General features: G+C 41.0%; 1 protein-coding gene across 3 annotated transcripts in view; it reads right to left on the bottom strand.

The window, feature by feature from the left end:
• Vps13c (vacuolar protein sorting 13 homolog C) overlaps nt 1-19,369 on the bottom strand; it is a 160,202-nt gene that overhangs the window by 109,357 nt on the left and 31,476 nt on the right. For 2 of the 3 annotated variants that reach the window (XM_036193188.1, XM_036193190.1), the window contains exons 7-16: nt 19,199-19,264; nt 18,827-18,936; nt 15,723-15,782; nt 13,429-13,488; nt 11,766-11,846; nt 10,943-11,000; nt 8,699-8,826; nt 6,579-6,685; nt 5,306-5,477; nt 3,229-3,291 (exon numbers count right to left, since the gene is read on the bottom strand). In XM_036193188.1, coding sequence (XP_036049081.1) covers nt 3,229-3,291; nt 5,306-5,477; nt 6,579-6,685; nt 8,699-8,826; nt 10,943-11,000; nt 11,766-11,846; nt 13,429-13,488; nt 15,723-15,782; nt 18,827-18,936; nt 19,199-19,264 — 905 coding nt within the window. The remainder of the gene's footprint in view (nt 1-3,228; nt 3,292-5,305; nt 5,478-6,578; nt 6,686-8,698; nt 8,827-10,942; nt 11,001-11,765; nt 11,847-13,428; nt 13,489-15,722; nt 15,783-18,826; nt 18,937-19,198; nt 19,265-19,369) is intronic. The other variant, XM_036193189.1, reaches the window with a different exon arrangement.

Raw genomic sequence — 19,369 nt, 5'->3', positions numbered from 1 at the left:
CGAATCATTAACATCCTTAAGTATCCCATAACAAAAAGTAAAAACAATCCAAAAGAGAAGAAAAAGTTAAGTTCTATAGTGGAAGAGGAGGTTTGATAACTGAATATAAGGCTAAGCAGGGGGAGGGGTGGGGAAATAAATGTTCAGTGTTTGTCTGATGTGACCATGAGTGCAAGCATTCAAGAGCGAAGAGAGAGAAACAGACAGGAAAAGATATCAAGATGTATGAAACAGGGGGTTTTCATTCTAGCATTAACATATATATGTGCATATACACTATACATTGTGTGTTTGTATAATATACATTTTAGATAGACGTTTGCATGTAGTGTTTGTGTATAGACAGAATGAGCAAGAAAGACAGACAGAGACAGTCAGTCATCCAAAAAGGAAAGAAGAAAGGAAGATTATCTGAAGCATTCCACACATGTAACAGGTCGGGTCTGAAGCTCAGCAGCCACTCAGGTGCATCTGTAACAGGTAGTCACAGGTGGTCAGGTCACTCTCCCTGGCAGCCCTTTTCTGCCTGGATCTGGAGCTGTGTTGATACAGCTCCCTCCTTCAACTCCACAACACCCCCTGGTCACCTCTGAGTTGTTTCCCATCGCTGAGCATGACAACAGAAGGCTTTCGATCTCTGCAACTCCCCTCTACTTCCTTAGGTGATTTTATTCCATCTCACTGGTCTACCACATCTTGAATTGATACGCGCACCATAGACTTCTCTTCTGAGCTCTGAGTTCACATTCCTACATCTGATGTGAACCCTGATCTTCTCACACCACACCCAAGCTGTTCTACCCAGTCTCTTCCCCATCTCATGAAAGATCTACACTTTCAACTGTCTAAACCCAAGGCTTTCTAACTCTCAAATCTAACCTATATCAGGTTCTGCCTTCCAAACATGTAGACTCTGGCACACTGTATCTATTCCATTGTAAGCGATCTCTACCATGTTCCTGTCATCCATCCCCAATCAGCTCAATACCAACTGGTCTCCCTATTTGTACCCTCATCCTCTCTCCTACAGCTGTTTGCAAGGCAGCTAGGATGAATTCTAAAGCATGCCCAATTACAACATCCTGTTTCTCAAAAGCAATATTAAAGACTTGCCAAGTCAGAGTAAAAGCCCAAACCCACAGCTGCTTCTAAGAAGACCCTACACAAGATAGTGATTGTTGTGCCCAGATCGCGACCCCCAGAGAGACCACCGAAGACAAGCATGCTGGAATGCAAAAGCAAGGTTTAATTCTGGATATCCAAAAGCAATACAAGCCAAGGCAGGGACTTTGTCCAGCAGATCCAACACAGTGGAGGCTAGAAGAAGTGCCTGCCTCTCTGCAAGCTCAGTTTTTAAAGGCAAAAACCACAAGGTTACATCATTTTGGGGTGTTAATACAGGTACAATTCTGATTGGCTCGCTTCTAGGGCTTTCTAGAAATCATGGCTTATTCTTATTTCTAAGGGGGTGGTTGCCCACCACCATTTCTCATTGGCTGCCCTCAGGTGGGGGCATTTCTACGGTCAGTTACCCAGGAAACCAGGGTTGGAACATTCTTTGGTCAAACAGTTACATAGGGAGCCAGGGAGAGGACATTCCATAGTCCTTGTGACTACCTTGTGACTCTGTACTTTTACACTTCCTGGTTTCTGCAATCTGGACTGACTGGTTTCAGTAACTTGTGGCCTATTCCAGTAACTCATGGCCTGTACCTAAAAGGAGAAATCTTAGGCCTTAGTTTTAGGGTGAAAGCATTTTGGTCTTATTTCTAAGATGGCTCATTTTGGTCTCACAGTGATCTCCCGGTTCCCAGCAGCACCACTTCCACTACACGCTGCCACTTCCTGTACCTCACAGTGGCTGCCACCCCCCCCCCTCTGTTACAGCATTCCCTGAAGGAGCCCAATGAGCTCCCAGCCGGAATCCTTTAAACTGGGACCATGTATCCTCTGCTGCTGGTTCAGCTCTGCCCTTGGACACCTCCCTGCCATCTCCCTCACCCTCTGGTCATCAGTCCAAGCTCCCTTTCTGAGTGAATCTGTCTCTGGCCTCCTGTTTAAAACTGCAGTCCCAATTATCATCATGGTCTAGCCCCAGCACTCTATGTTTATGTTTAACTGTATGTTTACTATCTTCCTCTCCCACTGGAAGGGATTTCTTTGTTTTGCTCACTCACATATGCTAATACAAATGACAAAGAAGAAGGAGAAAAGAATCACTTACTTAGTCATTCCTGAGGGCCGGGCCCATAACAGTCCAAGTGTTTTAAATGAACTATCACATACCCCCATAATAAGGACGGGACACAGGTCCCATTATAAATGAGAAAACCAAAGCACAAAGAGATTAAACAGCTAGCCTCAGGTCAGAAAATCAAAAGCCTGCACAACTGGGACCATCTGACCTTCAAGTCCACACACTTAACCATAATCTAGAATGACAGAAATCCGTTAAGTTTTTGCTAGATAAATGAATAAATACATGTGCTTTTGTCTCACTTTAAAATGAGTATGGACTGGACGGACAGCTGATTGATACAGCCTGGCTCAATCCCCAGCATCACAGAACAGAACTAGCCTTTGAGAGCTCTAGAAGGACTTAAAAGGAAAGGCAGGCAGCTATGGGCAGGAGCTCAGCACTCCAGAACACGCACATAGCCTTTCTTCTGCTGATCTATGTTTTCTAATGGTTCTATAAGCTCTGCTTAATCTGAAATTCATCTTTAATCACTGCAAAGGAAGAGAAATGACCAAAAACAGGTACAAAAAGTCCTGGTGGACAGGCAGGATAAAAACATTATCGACAAATTGGCTCTGATTTTGGAAAATAAGAGAAAGAACGAGGAAGGAAAGAGATAAGAAGGAAGAGGACAGGAAAAAGGAAAAAAAAGAAAAAACGCTTAAGTATGTTAAGTCGTAAGAAAAACCATGGGCCTGATGCGGAATGTTAACTGCAAAGTTTCGAGTTGCTGGAATGGTGGAGAACTTAGATTTACTCTTTTACAAATTTTAGATTACACAGTTTGAAAGCTCTTCCTTCACATGTTAGTGGCTTTTTTCCAGTTAGTTTTCTCGAGAGACTAAATGAAGCAGTAGGGAATTAATCTCGATTCTTTTTCGGGTAAACCTCAGCAACTTCCTATGAAGTGAAGATCTCTCATCCTGGCTTTAAAGCAGTGATAGCGACATGATTAAGAAAGAACAAAGTCAGCTAACCAAAATGATTACCTCAGCCTGTGCTTGTTGTCTCACCAAAATGATGTTGAACACGTCGAGACTCTTCTCCAAGTCCTGCCAAACAAGAGAAATAATGATTAGGGAAAAGCCATACTCTCTGACTGATGGACTCACCCAGTCCTGAACACTGGTGGTGGCCTAAGGGAAGCATGAGCTAAAATGTACAAAAGGCTTTCTATCATTTTAATTTTCATAGTAAGAGAAGGAAAAGTTTTATAAAAAATGGAATCCCTATTAAATAGTTTGAAAATAAAGTTGTTGGTTTTTTTTTCTGTGAGACATTATAAATGACTGCACATAAAAACAAGAATGTTTATGATGGGAGCTGTGCTGGGGCTGAAGAGATGGCTCAGAGGTCAAGACCACTGGCTTCTCTAACAAAGGACCCAAGTTCAGTTCCAGGAACCCCCATGGAGGCTCGTGACCATCTGCAACAGGAGACCCAATGCCCTTCTGACCTCCACGGGCACCTGGCATACACATGGTGCACAGACATACATGCAGGCAGAACACTCACACACATAAATAAAATAGATACATCTTTTAAAAGGTTTAGAAGGCCAGGCAGGGGTGGCACACGCTTTTAATCCCAGCACTCAGGAGGCAGAGTCGGGCAGATCTCTGTGAATTAGAGGCCACCTGGTCTACAGAGTGAGATCCAGGAGAGGTACCAAAACTAAACAGAGAAACCCCATCTTGAAAAAAAAAACAAAAATAAAATTTACAGAAAGGTTTAGGAAAGAAAGAAAAGAGAGATGTAGGGCTGATGAGGTAGCTAGAAAACAGCCCTGCATCCCCTGCAGAGGACTGGAGTTAGTTCCCAGCATCCATCTCCGGCAGCTCACAACCACCTCTAACTCCAGCTCCAGGGCATCCAATGCCCCTTTTTGTCTCTTTGTACTTTGTACTTGTGTGTACAAACCCACACACAGACAAGCATATATACATAATTTTAAAGACATAAAATTTGAAAAAGATCAAAAAGGGAGGTTCATTTTAGGTATTTGTGTGTGTGTGTAATCCTTACTCCTTACTCTCCCCTATTCTGTATTATTTTATAGCCACTATATCATTACCAAAAGGGGGGAGGGATGTAAATTACTCGAATCACCACATAGACTAAAGGAGAAACTGGGACTCTAACATTTACTGGATGATCCGTATCTCAGGTAATTCATGACTGCTGTTTATACATCTCTTAGGGCTGTAAGACAGACATAGTTTTCACTTTATTCCTGAGGAGAAACACTCAACTTCAGAAGCTGAGGAACCTGTGGCTGTGACCAGAACATCTGGTAAGCACCAAGCACCTGAGTCCCGATCTGGCTCCCACACCTATGCTCTTCCTGATGTCTCACACTGGTGACCGCCATGGTTCCTACGTACAAGAGTCCAGTCAGGTGTCACATCCTGGACACCATGACTTGATGGCAGCAACAGCCACCAGATGCTAGTAAGCCAATTCTGTATTCAGGGCACAAGAAAGACCCCAAGCCTTTCTCAGGAAGAAAGGTTTTTTTGTTTTGTTTTGTTTCTAAATAATTCTTTAAGATCTAAAAGGGACAGACCACTACTGTATAAATACGGGAATTTTTATCAACAAAAAAAAAAAAGATCTAACAAATGAACATTTAAATGAGTCTGATGTCCATTTTCTAAACAGTATTAGAAAAACCAAACCCATTTTCCCAAATAGTCTGTAGCAGTTTTACTATAAGTGACAGTATGCTAGGGAAAAGGGGCTGTTGGTTAATAAAAAGGAAGAAAAGAAAAAATAAGTAATACTCTATTTTCTCGTGTAATTTTTCTCAAAGCCATGTGTCTGTTCTTTGTTGAATTATATTCTAATCCAAACTGAATACATAAGAATATTAAAAGAGCTAGGTGTAGTGGCGCAGGTCTTTAATCCCAGTACTCAGGAGGCAGAGGCAGGCAGATCTCAGCCTGGTCTACAGAGTGAGTTCCAGGCCAGCCAGGGCTATGGAGTGAGACCCTGTCTTAAATAAACAAAAAAACAGAATATTAAAGGGTGATCAGAAATACAGCAATACTAACATTCAAAACATACCTGAATTTGTTTCTGTAGTTCTTCTGAGACTTTCGTTTGTGTTAACTTGCTTTTGTAGGCAATTTTGTAACTCTTGAGTAACTGTCTGTGTTTTTTTATGTTACTCCATGACCACATCTGAGTATATCTTCTTATATGAACTTCAAGAACAGAATCAATTGCATATTTCCACCTAAAGTCAAATTTTGTGAATGTGCACATGAATATACGGATGTAAGACAGTAGTTTTGACATTTCAGAGACATCACATTATTGATTTTTTTGTTTTCTTCTTTGCCTTCTTCCAGTACCTCCAACAGTAACACTGCAAGCCCCCAGTACAACTTTCTGACCTAAACAGAGTAAGTGAAGAAACACATAGGAAGAGGATATGCCAAGGCACACCCACAAAAGCACAAAAGGATACATGTGGGAAACAGTACAGTCATGTGCTAGACAGCAACTTCGTGCTAATGGCAGACCACATACAGCACAGCAGCTTCAGACAATTATATTATCTTGTGATGTCACAGCTATCTTAGCTCACACTGCATGATGCCCAAACAACCATGAAAAGCATGTCACATAATAGATCTCTACTATTAAGTGAAACATGCTTACAGGCTGTGTTCTACTGATTGTAATCTTGAGTCCATATGGATGACTGACAAGACTTTTTAAAACATGCTCAAAGTATTGAATGTGAAGACAAAACTTTGGGAATCCAGAAGCAGAATATACAAGGCATTTGTGGCGGGGGGGGGGACCATCAGCAACAGAAGAAAAAAAAATCTCTCTTTTCTTATTGTTTTGGAAGAGTCTAAACAACTAGACCTTTAAGGTTTCTTAACTCTGAATGCCCAGACTATATAATTATTCATTTCTCATAAAATAAAAGAAGAGGAGCTAAGACGATGACTCAGTGGTCCATGTGCTGGATAAGCAAGCACAAGAACCTGAGTCTGCATCTCCAGAATGCATGTGAAAGTTGGGTTCACTGGTGTACACCTACAGTCCCAGTGCTGGGGAGAAGGGGAATGGAACAAAAAGGCAGAGCTCAGGGGCTTGCTGGACAGCTAGCAGAGCTGAAATGGGAGAGTTCCAGATTCAGGGAGAGGCTATGTCCCAAAAAACAGGGATTGAGCTAGAGAAGCAATTGAGGAAGACATTGATATCAACCTCCAGTCTCTAGTCACACAGGCAAGCGCATCTTCACACAGAGAGAGGTGGGGGGGGGAGGAGAGAGAGAGAGAGAGAGAATAATTTTTAAATTAAAGAACAAATTCTAACTTACCACTGCCGACAATTGGTGTGAAGTGGTAAGCAAGGTTTGTACTTCCTATATGGTCCATTTCTAACCATATAATCCAGTGACTCCAAAAAGTCAATCATACTTAAGTACTATTGAGACAAGAACAAAATTAGGTTTGTTACTGTGAACATGCAAATAAAAATCAGATCTGGCCGGGCGGTGGTAGCACAAACCCTTAATCCCAGCACTCAGGAGGCAGAGGCAGGCAGATCTTTGTGAGTTCAAGGCCAGCCTGGGCTACCAAGTGAGTTCTAGGAAAGGCGCAAAGCTACACAGAGAAACCCTATCAGGAAAAAAAAAAAAAAAAAATAGATCTGATTCTCTTTCTAGAGAACCCCAAAATCTCTGATAATCCAATAATATACCAACTATACCTGATTAAACCTGAGATTGTCAATTAGAAATTAAAGCACAATATTTTAAGTTCTTCTATAAAAGACAACTTTGGTGGTATTCAAACTGTCACATGACCAATAATAGACTTCTTTATTTCAGATATTCTAAAATGGGAAATAAATACAATAGTGAAATGGAGTGTCTCCCAGTATTGATTGAATTTGTGTTTCTAAACCTGTCTGCTTTTCATCTAGACCCTCATTTTTGCCAATTTTTTTGCCTCATTTCTGACTCTCAATCTGCTCCAGAAAAATGGTGCATAAGCAAGATGAAGCTATCTAAGCACTCAATTTACCACCAACAAAACTTTGTGCTGCGTGAGCCTGACAAACAGTCAAATGAGGAGAAACACACAAGAAATGGGTGAGAAAGATCCCAGGCTCAAGCAGAATAAGGTCTAGCTTCCCTTGAATTTTCCTCAATACAATTCTACCTAGGGGTTACTTGAGAAATGTGTCTAGCCTAAACTTCAACAATAAACTACATCCCAGATTTCAAAGACATTAGGGAGAAAAGATACAAAATTCTAGTTACAATTTATATTCACAACGTTATGCAATAAAAGTCTAGAAACATTAAGTAAAACAGATTGTTCAGGTCTGTTCTAAACTAGACATGGTGGTATACATCTAGAACCCTAGCACTCAGAAAGCTGAGACAAGAGGATTGCTGCAAGTTCAAAGCCGTCCTGGGCTATATAGTGAGTTCTGGACCACCAAGACTAAACAGACAAAAAGTAGTTATTTTCCCCTTTGGTAAGGTAGCTACCAGAAAAGCTAAAGTGACAAAGGCCGTTTACATTCTGTTTATGAGACAGCATTAAACTAAGCGCCCAGGTATCAATGCTCCTCATCCTCTCAGTTCAAGTCTCCAGGGCTGCTGTCCAAAGCCTCCAAGCCTAGAGCCACACTGGGAAAACAAGTACAGGACAAACAGTTGTCTAAAAGGAATGGTACTTGAGTGTCTGCTGTTAAAACAGAGGCAATGGGGTTGAAGAGATGAGCCAGCAGTTAGGAGCAGGGGCTGCTCTTGCACAGGACCTGGGGTTAATCCCAGCACCCACGTGGCAGCTCATAACCCCAAGAGCTCCAGTTTCAAAGAACCCAACACTCTCACCTCATCTCCTCAGTCTCCTACAAGCCCATAATAGTCACAGGGGCTCTCACACTATATATAAATAGAAATAAATAAATAAAGTTTTTTTAAAAAAAGTGGCTGGCTAGATGCTTAGGGACAAAAGGCTTGTGCCAAGCCTGCCAACCTGAGTTCGACTGCCAGAGCCTACAAGGAGGAGGGAGATAACTTCAAGTTGTCCTCCAACCCCATACTCATGTGTGTGCGTGCACACACACACACACACACACACACACACACACACACACTCACGCTCGAAGTCTAAAAGATGAGAAGAGAAAATGAGAAGAAAAACACACTAAAGTTCTCCTATAATTATGAATAAAAAGGAAATATCATCCACTACAGTTTAATAAGATCAGGTATCATTTGTGAAAAAGGTCAAATTAATAGAAATTGTCTGAAATTTTTCTTTTAAGCCCCCCACAACCCACTTTTTTTTTTCTGCATCAACTGTCAACAGAATGAAACAAAAGGACCACCAGACCATAGAGAATGACCATCATGACAAGGGCGATTGAAAATCAGGATTCAAAGCTGATTAAAGTCAGTGGTATCCAAGGGAACCTTACCTGAGGCTTCGTCAGCTCGATGGCAATATTTTGTACTTCTATGTTCCCATCAAGTTTGGGTGTTTTGAACTCTGATTCTGCACAGGGATTCATGTAGAGTTTTGCAGAGGCTGATATTGGCTGGAAAACTGACATCACATGGGAAGACAGAAAGTATGATTACATGCTCTTAACAATGAACAACTAGGAATAATTATGAGAATATTGAACTTTGAAAGTGAAAAAGTAAATGCATGTATATGTAATAAAATAACCATCAAGAAATGTGCAAGGCATGTGAACCCACAGAGACAGTGGCAGCATGCACAGGGCCTACAGGGGTCCAAGGCAGAGGGGGGTCCCAATCCTGAGAGGGGGAAGTGGACATGATTTCCCATCCCTCACCAAGAAGCTGTCCCCATCTGACAACTTCACAAGGAAACTTCGTTTCTTCAAGGGAGTCTCCCTGGGTATACAAACCACACTTAAGGACTGACCCCATGCCCAGCAATGGACAGCCAACACAAAACTAACTCAGTGGGATTTGGGGAGATTTTTTTTTTTTTTTTTGTCTCATTATATCTGGGCATTTTTTTTTTAACCGTATTAGTGTTTTGTTTACATATTATGGTTTCCGTTTCTGTGTTTTTCTGGCTTTTCTGTGTGTGCCTGTGTCTCTGCATGTGTGTGTGTGTTTCTCGTGTTTTTTCTTTGTTTGTTGTTTTTCTTTCTCTGTTTTGTTCTATTCTTGTTTGTTTGTTTTTGTATTTGCCTGCTTTCTACAGAGACAGAAAGAAGGCGTGGAGTTAGATAAATGAGGATACAGAGAGAATCTAGGAAAGGAGAGGTGGGGAAAACAGTGATCAGAATATATTGTATGGAAAAATTCATTTTCAATTTAAAGAGTTACAGAAATGGAGACAGAGACAGATATGCAGGGAGAGAGAAGAGAGAGAGATACAAGGATTCACTTATCTGTTAGGGAGCTGGCTGGCTAAACCCAATCTTCCTAGAGTTAACTGGAGTCGTGTATTTCCAAGAGTATATGGAACACAGACGGATCCTATCTACAACTGGGTTTCTCTGTGATTTAATAATTTACTGTTCATTTAAAATATTAAAACAAGGAAAGAAGTAAAATCTAATCTCTGTCTTAGTCATTGACAACATTTAGAAACAGAAACATAAATAAAATCATCCTAGGAAACAAATTACAGTATACTGTTTTCAAATTGGTCATACTCAGACAACCCTAAGAAAAACTGAAAATACTCTTGAAGTTGAGTGATAGCAAAAACAAGAAGTCTCCTAGGGATGATGACTATAAACAGTACCAAAGCCATCTAGATGTCCTGCTTTATGGTAACATAAATTCATTAGATTGTATAACGTTTTAACTGACTTACATTATTCATGAATGTCAGAGAATTAAGTTGTACACCCTCTGAACTCGCTATCTCATCAATGAAACGGGAATCTTTTACAAACTGGGAACACCTGAAAACATCATTATTCAGACGTCTGAACAAAACAGAGAGTGCCATAATCTGGTGGCAATGAGCTATAAAGGACAGGGGGAAACCAGCGAGCCAGGACAACTGAAACACGGCAGGAAACAGACGTGGAAGCTAAGGCCCATTACGAAGAATTACAAAGTTCACTGCATAAAAACAAACCAACAGCTTCTTGGATGAAACTGAAATGGAGAAGCAGATACAGGAAATAAAAAAGCAGGCAGCCCTGTCAGAAAAATAAAGGAGAGACTGCCAAAAACTATACAAAGTTCACTTCTTAAAATACCCAGTGTGGTTGGCTTACACTGCTAGGGGTGACCTGAATACCACAAACCCAAGGACTGCGAAAGACAGAGAGGAAAGAAAAAAAAGAGAGAAAAGGAGGAAGCAAGGGAGAGGAGACTGGGGGGAGAGACAGGGTGGGGGAGAAGCCCAAACCACAAAAAAAAAAAAAAAAAACCCTATAGACAGAGGAAGCACAGAGGTCAGAGGAGGCTGGCTGCAGGAGTGGCCACACTCCTCCGCCCTCCTCCGCCCTCCTCCGCCCTCCTCCGCCCTCCTCCGCCATTCTCCAATACTGTACAATTGCAGTCTAGTCCTGAGGAGCTGTGTACATGTTGGACAGCCAAATACCATAAAATTAACATTCTGTTGGTGAGAGTAACTTCGTTTAGAAACGTTCGTTTAGAAACGTTTGTGACAACATTGACCTCCATGTCTCCTCTGTAAATCAACTCTCCCTGGTACTCACTGTACTGATAGTTCGGAGGGATGTTTCTACTTGTAAGGATTTCACGCTTCAGTTGATCCTAAAGAGATTTGAGAATGAAAGAGAAATACACACTTAGCCACACATATAAAAAATGTTTTAAAAAGAATGGTTCTCACATCAGTACCTTCACTGCTCTCTTTCTAACAACTAGTCCATTAGAAAAATATAAAGCATAAATGTATAGGTGGTTCTCCTTATAATAAAGATACAAAGGTCTAAATATCTAGGAACATAAATATGCTCTTCTCTATGAAAACCACCCACAGACAGATAAACATCCACAAAGTCCTGGTCGAAGGCTGAGTCTATGTTAGAATGTTTCTGGGGACTTAAAGTTTATTCAGTTCAAAAAGATGATTATTCTGCCCCTCCTCTAACTGAAAAAATAGGACACTGGCTCAGGACACTGAGACACTGAGTCGCCCACCGACCATGTAGGAAATCATCACCATAGCTACTTCAACACTTGTAAGACACAGCGTGCTCCGGGTCGGACAGGTGGCATATTCACAACACTCCTCACCAGGAAACAGCATATTAAGAATGCCACCAAAATGAGCATGGACAACCACAGAGGACACTGTAATGGTCTCCCCGTTACTGTCAAGTGAACGGTTTCAAAAGGATCTTCAGACTCACACTTTTCTAAAGAGACAGATGGGAGTTCAAAAGTTTTTTCACACTTATGATTTAGTGATAGGCTAGCTAAACAAATAACTGACAACCTGGGCTCATGAAGGATCTCCCTTTCAACCACACTTTTGGTGTGTAGTTAGTGCTTCAAGGTAGAAACTGAAATTACCAAGATGTGTTCCCTTGATCCATAGTAAGACATGCAGCAGCTGACATTCCAATAGGCACTGAGACTGTCAAGTTTCACAAGCTATGCAGGAAAAAACGAAAATGGTCAGGCAGAGCACCCTGAAACTGTGCACCAGCATTCAACAACTGCCCTCATGCTCCCAGAAATGCTTAACTTCTAAGGAAAGAAAATATGCAAAAATGAAGGGGGCAAATACCTAGGACTGGTTAAGTTTGCCATTTGTTAAACTGTGTTTCTGGGAACACATTTCCAGGAGACTCACATTCATTCAATTACCAAATACTGAGAATTCAGCACATAACAGATTGTTTTGCTAATAAGAAGACATAAGCTTCCTCTAGCAGTTATCAATGGCTGTCCTGGGGAGGACTGCTGGAGAGGACCCATGGTCAATAAGGCAGGGAAAGCTACAGACTGGCTGATACCGCCATGCTTACGAACCATGGCAAGCACTGAGAAGTCCTGCAGTTACACACAGAGCACACACATGCTCAGTTATGCATGGGGTGGAGCTTAACCAGTTCTCTTGCCTGGCCACAGATTATTCTTTCTACATCTAACACCTCAATTACCTAGTCTTCTATAAAATACCATTTGGGGATGCTGCTTGTCTCCAGATCCTTCACTTGAAGGAGGAAGAACCTCAACTTCAGAGCAGACAAGTGATCACAGAAAGTCATGTGGCAAAAACTTAATCCAAACCAGATCCTGGACTTTTCCACCCCGGACCCATCTTTAGCAAACTATAAAGACAAAGCAAGTACTTTTAAATCTAGGGCATTTAGGTCTCGCTTAGTCACTCATATTGAACACAATTTTCCCTAATGACCTAACTTTGCCAAGGAATATATCAACCTTGTTAAAATAGCTCTGACACTCAACACGTTTTAGATGTTTCTGCTTTATGAGGCTGACTTGTTAAACACACAATCGGTACGAAATACCTGTCTGTCAAAGGCAACAAGTATTATTTTAGAATTCAGAAATAGGTTACTTAACAAATTGATTAAGACACCCAATTTAAAACATAGTATCTACTCTTTTAAATTCAAAGTGGGCATATGCAGATCACTCAAAACCCTGACTGGCTAAAATTCAGAATCAAACAACATTAATTCCATAGATACACTAGATGTCTTTAATGTTAAACCTAAGTAGATTACCACACTGCGAGGCACTGTCCAGGATACCTGAGATTGCATACACAATATTTCCAGGCATGCTGCTAATTTTATCATAAATACAAATGTAGTCAGGTTTCCTCTACACAGCAGCATTTTATACGGCCAAAAGCAGTTACCAAGAACCGGTTCATTTACCAAACACCAATGTGCTACTTGTACTTCCCCCTGCCTTCTCCCGAAGTTCCTGGGGCTAAGGTGTGTGACTGTTGATCTATCCTTAAAATGTACTTGACACTTTGGCAGCGTCTGCATTAAAATGACTAAGTGGTGACACTCTGGGGGCAACGCGAAACCAGACACCTCTCCAGGCTGGCTGAAGAGGCTGGACTCCTGTGTGGCTGCTCCGCCCCACCATCTGGCTGAACAGATATTTCAGCGCTTAGAGATCTTATCTACATGAGTGCAAAAATGGATCCCCAGCAAGAAATTCTAAAACCTTATTACGGAAAATATAGTACCTTATATATAATTTTTTCTGCTTCATTTAGAATGCACGGAGTCCAGTGTTCATTTGTCGTCTAAACAGAAAAGAAGGTCAACTCTCACAAAGCAGTACGTGCCATCCAACACTCTAGTATCTATATGCAATGACCAAGTCATTTAGGAAGAGATGTGGCCAGGTCGACAGCTCAGTGAGTACAAGCACTGGCCACCAAAGCTAACAACTTGAATTCCACACCGGGATCCACGTGGTAGAAGGAGACAACAGACTCCTAACAAGTTGTCCTCTGACTTCCACATGCCTGTCTTCTCCCCTTCTCTCTCACACATGCACACCACACACACACACACACACACACACACACACACACACACACACACAATTTACAAATAGATGTTATTTTAAAAATTTAAGTTACCTAAGTAATGTTGGCTAATGTTAGACTTTTTTATATATTTATATAACAAAAATCAAAGAAACAATGAAAATTAAAATTGAAGAAATTCTAATTTAACTAGGCTCCTCCACTCAGGAAATTATTGGGTTACTATATGTCTGAAGTCATGAACAAGAGTAAGAACAGGGATCTGGTAAGTGCACTGTGAAGAAAGTCATCATGTTTTCAGCAGGCTGACAAGTACCAGTAGCGTCCTCCTTTCCTGATTGCATTCCTGAGCACTGCTTAAGAACGGCTTCACAAGCAGAAGCATTAGGACGCCCTGAGTGGGAGTGAGAAGCAGAAAGCAGGCAGTTCTCAACAAGCCAGGCTGGAGAGAGGGCGGGGAAAGGAGGTTAGAGTCTGGTTGCGGATGGAAAGTTAAGCGGGGCCTTTTTAATTTTAGTTGTGAGGAAGAGACAAGAACGTGTAAGACTGACGTGATAGCACACACCTTTGATCCCTGCACTCAGAAAGCAGAAGCAGGAGGATTTCTCTAAGTTCATGGCCAGTCTGGTCTACCTAGTGAGTCCCAAGCCGGCCAGGGCAATATAGTGAGAGTCTGTCTCAAAAAAAAAAAAAAAAAGTGTTTAGTTGCTTATGAGAAGATGCAGGGAAAAGAAAGCTGTTCTAGAAAAGAATGACTGAAAGCAGGAAGAAATGAAGATTCCTGGGGACACAGGGAAGATGAGACCCTGCGTAGACACAGATCTAACAGGAAGTAAGGTGGTTCCTGGGAAGACGAAAGGAAGAATGGTGTGTACACAAGAGGCAGCAGGCTTCCTTTTACCTACAACACCCCAGCAGCTGAAGCAGGACATAACCGAGTCAGACAATGCGCCACAGGCTTTACACAGACTCAGTCTCACAAAACAGCGGCAGGCGTAGTTTAGCTAGAAACCTGGCTCGGTACCTAGGAAGATAACATGCTACGGATCCTGACACAATACAACAGGGAGCGCGGGAGGGGCTGATAAGCTCTAAGAAGGAAGGAAAAACAAACAGCAAAGGCAAGATACTCTCTCACGAGTCCTAAAACCTGGGCAGAATTACCAGGCTGGCCACGAACGGTTAAACAGGCAAATAAAACAGCACGGTCTCTTGAGCACACACTCAGGGAATTGCAAGAGCACACAGTGAGGAGACCATCTGCACTAGTACACCCTTGCAGACCAGGCTGAGTAGATGACTAGTTCTCATTTTTGTCCTACATGTTAGACGCTCAAAGGTAAGTAGGATGCTGTTTGTGAACACTCTATTAGGCTAAGTTTTCTGAATCAATGACCTTGAGAACTCAGAGTCTGGTCTTTCAGAATATTCTGTTTTATCAAAAGCTACTTCATGTCCCCAACCATGTTTCTTACCATTTAGTTTACTTAGAACACTTTAAAAAAAAAATCCACTCTGAGAATATGCATATCTTCTTTTGTTTAAGAGATTAGACAGTAAACAACACATCTCAATGTGTGTGTGTGTATCTCTCTCTCTTTGTCACACACACACACACACACACACACACACACACACACACACACACACCTTTGTCTACTCTCTGAAGATCCTACAAAATAACACCAAGTATGAGTTCAGCACATTACACAGTCATCTGCTCCTTCCCACATGTGTAAGGTACAGCATTCATTTCTTCTAAAATGGTTTAACATTTGTTATGTGGGAACATGTAAAAAAAATTAAAATAACTACTAAATATAAAAGTATACCAAAAATGGTAAACTTCTAGAAAATGTGCAGCAAGAGACTTCTTCAGAAAAATAAAAGCTCTGTGAAGCAAAAATGTGCCTTAGGCAATTAGTTGATTTCAGAATATTAATACTTTACAGATCCCACAGAATTTTTAAATAAGCCAACATTACCAATAAACTAAATTCTCCCAGCGTGACACCAAATGAAAGCGGCCTTTCTGGATCAGTGACCTACCAAAGAAGAAAGGGAACATTAAAATATGAGGTGGTGGAAACTTTCAAATAGACAGCATCTCCCCAACATGTGGTCGGCCCAGAACACATGTACATACAAACAACACCAAATGGATGTTTTTTGTTTTTCTGTAACTAAAAATAATGATTTTAAAAGAAGAGGTCATTAATTTGAAACAAAGTGATGGGAACACAGAAGAAGTTGGAGGAGCTGGGAGGGAGGGGTGGAAATTATATACAGTATTTGTGTATATGCAATTCTCAAAAGATAAAAAAATTAAATTTGAAAAAAATGTAAATTTAATAATAAAAATAATAAATAGTCAGCAGGTAGACGCATGTCTAAGAAGAAGTCACACAGCCCAAGGGACTTTTGAAGGAGGAGAGGGGATTCTGACATGGCCATGTGCCCATGGGAGCATATGATGCTCCTATGCCATTAACTTGGTATCTTCCCAGAACTCTGTTTTCCTATAACTAAGAAGCTCCGTAACTATCACCAACAGACTCTTGTGTGTATCACAATGTTCTTCTCAGACAGGTATAAGGAGGAATCACAGATGACAACTTCATCACTAAATGACTGCTCCAACACCTCAGATTTTCCTCTTTGGAAACATGAAACTATCTTTACAACGTTTTACTTCCCTTGACGCTTCAAAGGTGCCTGGAAAGAGAAAACTCTAGCTTTTATGTGTTACTGGGGTTGTTTTGCTTTTCTTGAGATTCTACCAGCCTGGTCCTGAACTTTCAATCTTCCTATCGCAGCCAGGCTTCAGAGTCTCAGCATGCAATTTCTATTTACCCAAATCTCCCAATGATAAACTGCTTTTCTCTCTCTGAACTTTGCTATGAGATACAATGTTCAGCCTGTGCCCCAACACACATGATGTCGCTGCCTGAGACTGTCAGAAGAGGTTCCCAAGCCATCGACAACTGTTTGCTCGTGATGGAGACCTCCTAGAGAAGGAATTGTACGTGATGTTCTAAGCCATCCACAGCCTTGTCACACAGACCCTTCTCAAACAGGAAATACGTGTGCATGCTCTGGGGTAGCTGGAGAGCACAAACAGCTTCACGGGCTTTATCTGCAATTAATACACATAAATATTTCATTTATATAAATATATAATGGAGTCGAGTGTGGTGGTGCACACCTGTAAGCCCCGAACTCAGTAGATGGGGGCAAGCAGCCATGCTCAGCTACATATAAAGTTTAATGACAGCTGGGGCTGCATAAGATCTTGTCAAAAGAAAAAAGTGTGCATATGTGTGTGTCTGCATGTGTGTGTGTTTGCACCTCTGTGTGAGGGGGTGGAGAAAGGGAGGGACAGGGAGAGGGAAACAATTTATTCATCTTTTGATAGCTACTTCAAAATAACTTACAGCGATTTCAGAAGACATTCTGATATGACCCAACTCTGGAGTGCTGAAAGACTACCTGTAATTCCCATGTCTATTTCTTACATCCCATACTCCTCATGACAAAATAATTAAGGCAACTTTACCCTGAAAGACAACTGATATAAGAACTGTTTACACATTGCAACTTTCTTCCTTGTAGGCTATTTTACTATATTTTGTCACAGGTGAAATGCTGCCAAAGATACCAGTCTAGATATGACTGCGTGGACTCCTATGGATCTCTGCACATTCCTTATAAAACAGAAAGAAGTCACATGACTTCCTAATAGTATTTCCAATGGTGATAAGCTTAGACAGATTCAAATTGAGGTTCTCATTCAGTACTATGTCACTAGGACACAGAGTCCAATGTGATGTTGCCATAGCTGCATTTGCTGTGGAGGGCTGGAACCTGGGTAATTCACCTCACACATCGACCAATTCCTATTTCTCATAACCAGCAGTCACTATGCATGTGACTTTCTAGATACCAGATATATGTTACTATCTGCAGTATTTTTCTCTGTGTAACTCTCTTATTTCACTTTCTTACAATCACCAGATCCAGCCATGTTGCTATGAATGACAAAACTACCTGTTTTCAGACCAAAAAGTACTTCACTGTGAAAAAACACAGTATTTTTGTTATCTGTTCATCTGCCTACTACATTTCAGCTACTCCTACATCTAGGCTATTGTGACCAACACTGCGGATGTCTCTTCAAGATGTTTCATTCCATTTATTCAGCTATATATCCAGAAATCAGTTGTGGATCTTATTGTACTCTGAATTTTAGGTTTTGGGGAAAACACTCCAGCTTTTAAAATTAGTTATATCACTTGCATGTGCACCCCCCAGGTACAGAAACACCCCATTTCCCCACACAGCTTCAACAATAACTCTTTCACTTCCATAACACATGGAGGACAATTTTTTCCTAGTTTACTATATAACCAAAAACATTTAAGTTGTTATCAAAGTTCACTTTAATTCCTCTAGAAAGCCAAAAGATAAAGTGAGTAGTAGAGTATTTTGTTTTGTTTTGTTTCAATATACAAGTATGTCTTATTGAATAATGTTACACAGAGAACCCAGGGAAGGGAATCAAAACCCTGTGTATCATATGCTTCCAATCTAGTCAAAACTAATGGCAAATTAACAAGAGAACCCAAGGGGACTGTGTCAAGACTGTTTCGGAGTCACTGTGGGTGCTCATGAGCTCATGTCCTTCAAGCCCACTCCAAGGGCAGGTAAGAGGCTGTAACTGCACAACCAGAGGCCCTGTCTGTTGGCTGCCATTACCAAGTCACCCCATCACCTTTCAGAACTAATTGTTTTGACTATATATAACTGAAATGAGTTTCCTAAAGTCACATCATAACACGTACAACAAAATCCAAATAAACCACAGAGAACAGTCACATGGTTGTACATGCAGCAGTTTTACACTGTATTTATGTATAGAGAGCCCGGCTAACACAGCCTAGTGGAAAAGGTGAAACACTGGCATGTTTACAGGAGTGACTATCTTAAATTATTTAAATTGGGCTCAAATAATCTGCAGATGGAATACTGTAAGATACAGAATATCATAAAACACATTTAATGACCAACTTAAAATACTGAAACCACTTACATCATCTTCATATTTAATGTGAATGTCTGTGATTTTCACTTGAACGTTTTTTATTACTTGAGTTGCCAATTTTTCCAAAAATGTATCCTTTTTTGCTTCTTTGGGCTTATCTATGAAAACAGAAAAAGAGGAGCTCAAGACTTGCAGTTCTCACACACCTCCTCACCGACGGCCGAGGGGCACTAACGGCACTAGGCAACAGAAATCACAAGGTACTCTAGGGTCCCTTCTTAGATTTACATTAGAGCCTGATACACAGCTCCAACTTAAAAATCAGTTTTACATTTAAACTGCACTCTAACGATCATTTTACCTTCCAAGACAGAAATCAAGGTATATAAACAGCACAGGCAGAGAACTGCGTATACCTACCTTTGGAGCGATCAAGACCTTTAAAACGTTTCTTAAAATGTTTTTTGTGCTTTTTACGCTTACGTCCTTCTCAGTGGAAGCATTTTAGTGAGAAAAGGATAAAAGTCAAGTTAGCAGACAAGAGGACAGGAAAGAAAATACGAGAATTCTTCCTGACATCAAAGCTCAGTG

The sequence above is a fragment of the Onychomys torridus genome, chromosome 7, assembly GCF_903995425.1.
Source record: "Onychomys torridus chromosome 7, mOncTor1.1, whole genome shotgun sequence".
Taxonomy (NCBI): domain Eukaryota; kingdom Metazoa; phylum Chordata; class Mammalia; order Rodentia; family Cricetidae; genus Onychomys; species Onychomys torridus.
Note: the sequence above shows the minus strand (reverse complement) of the source record. Positions and strands in the feature narration are given on the sequence as shown.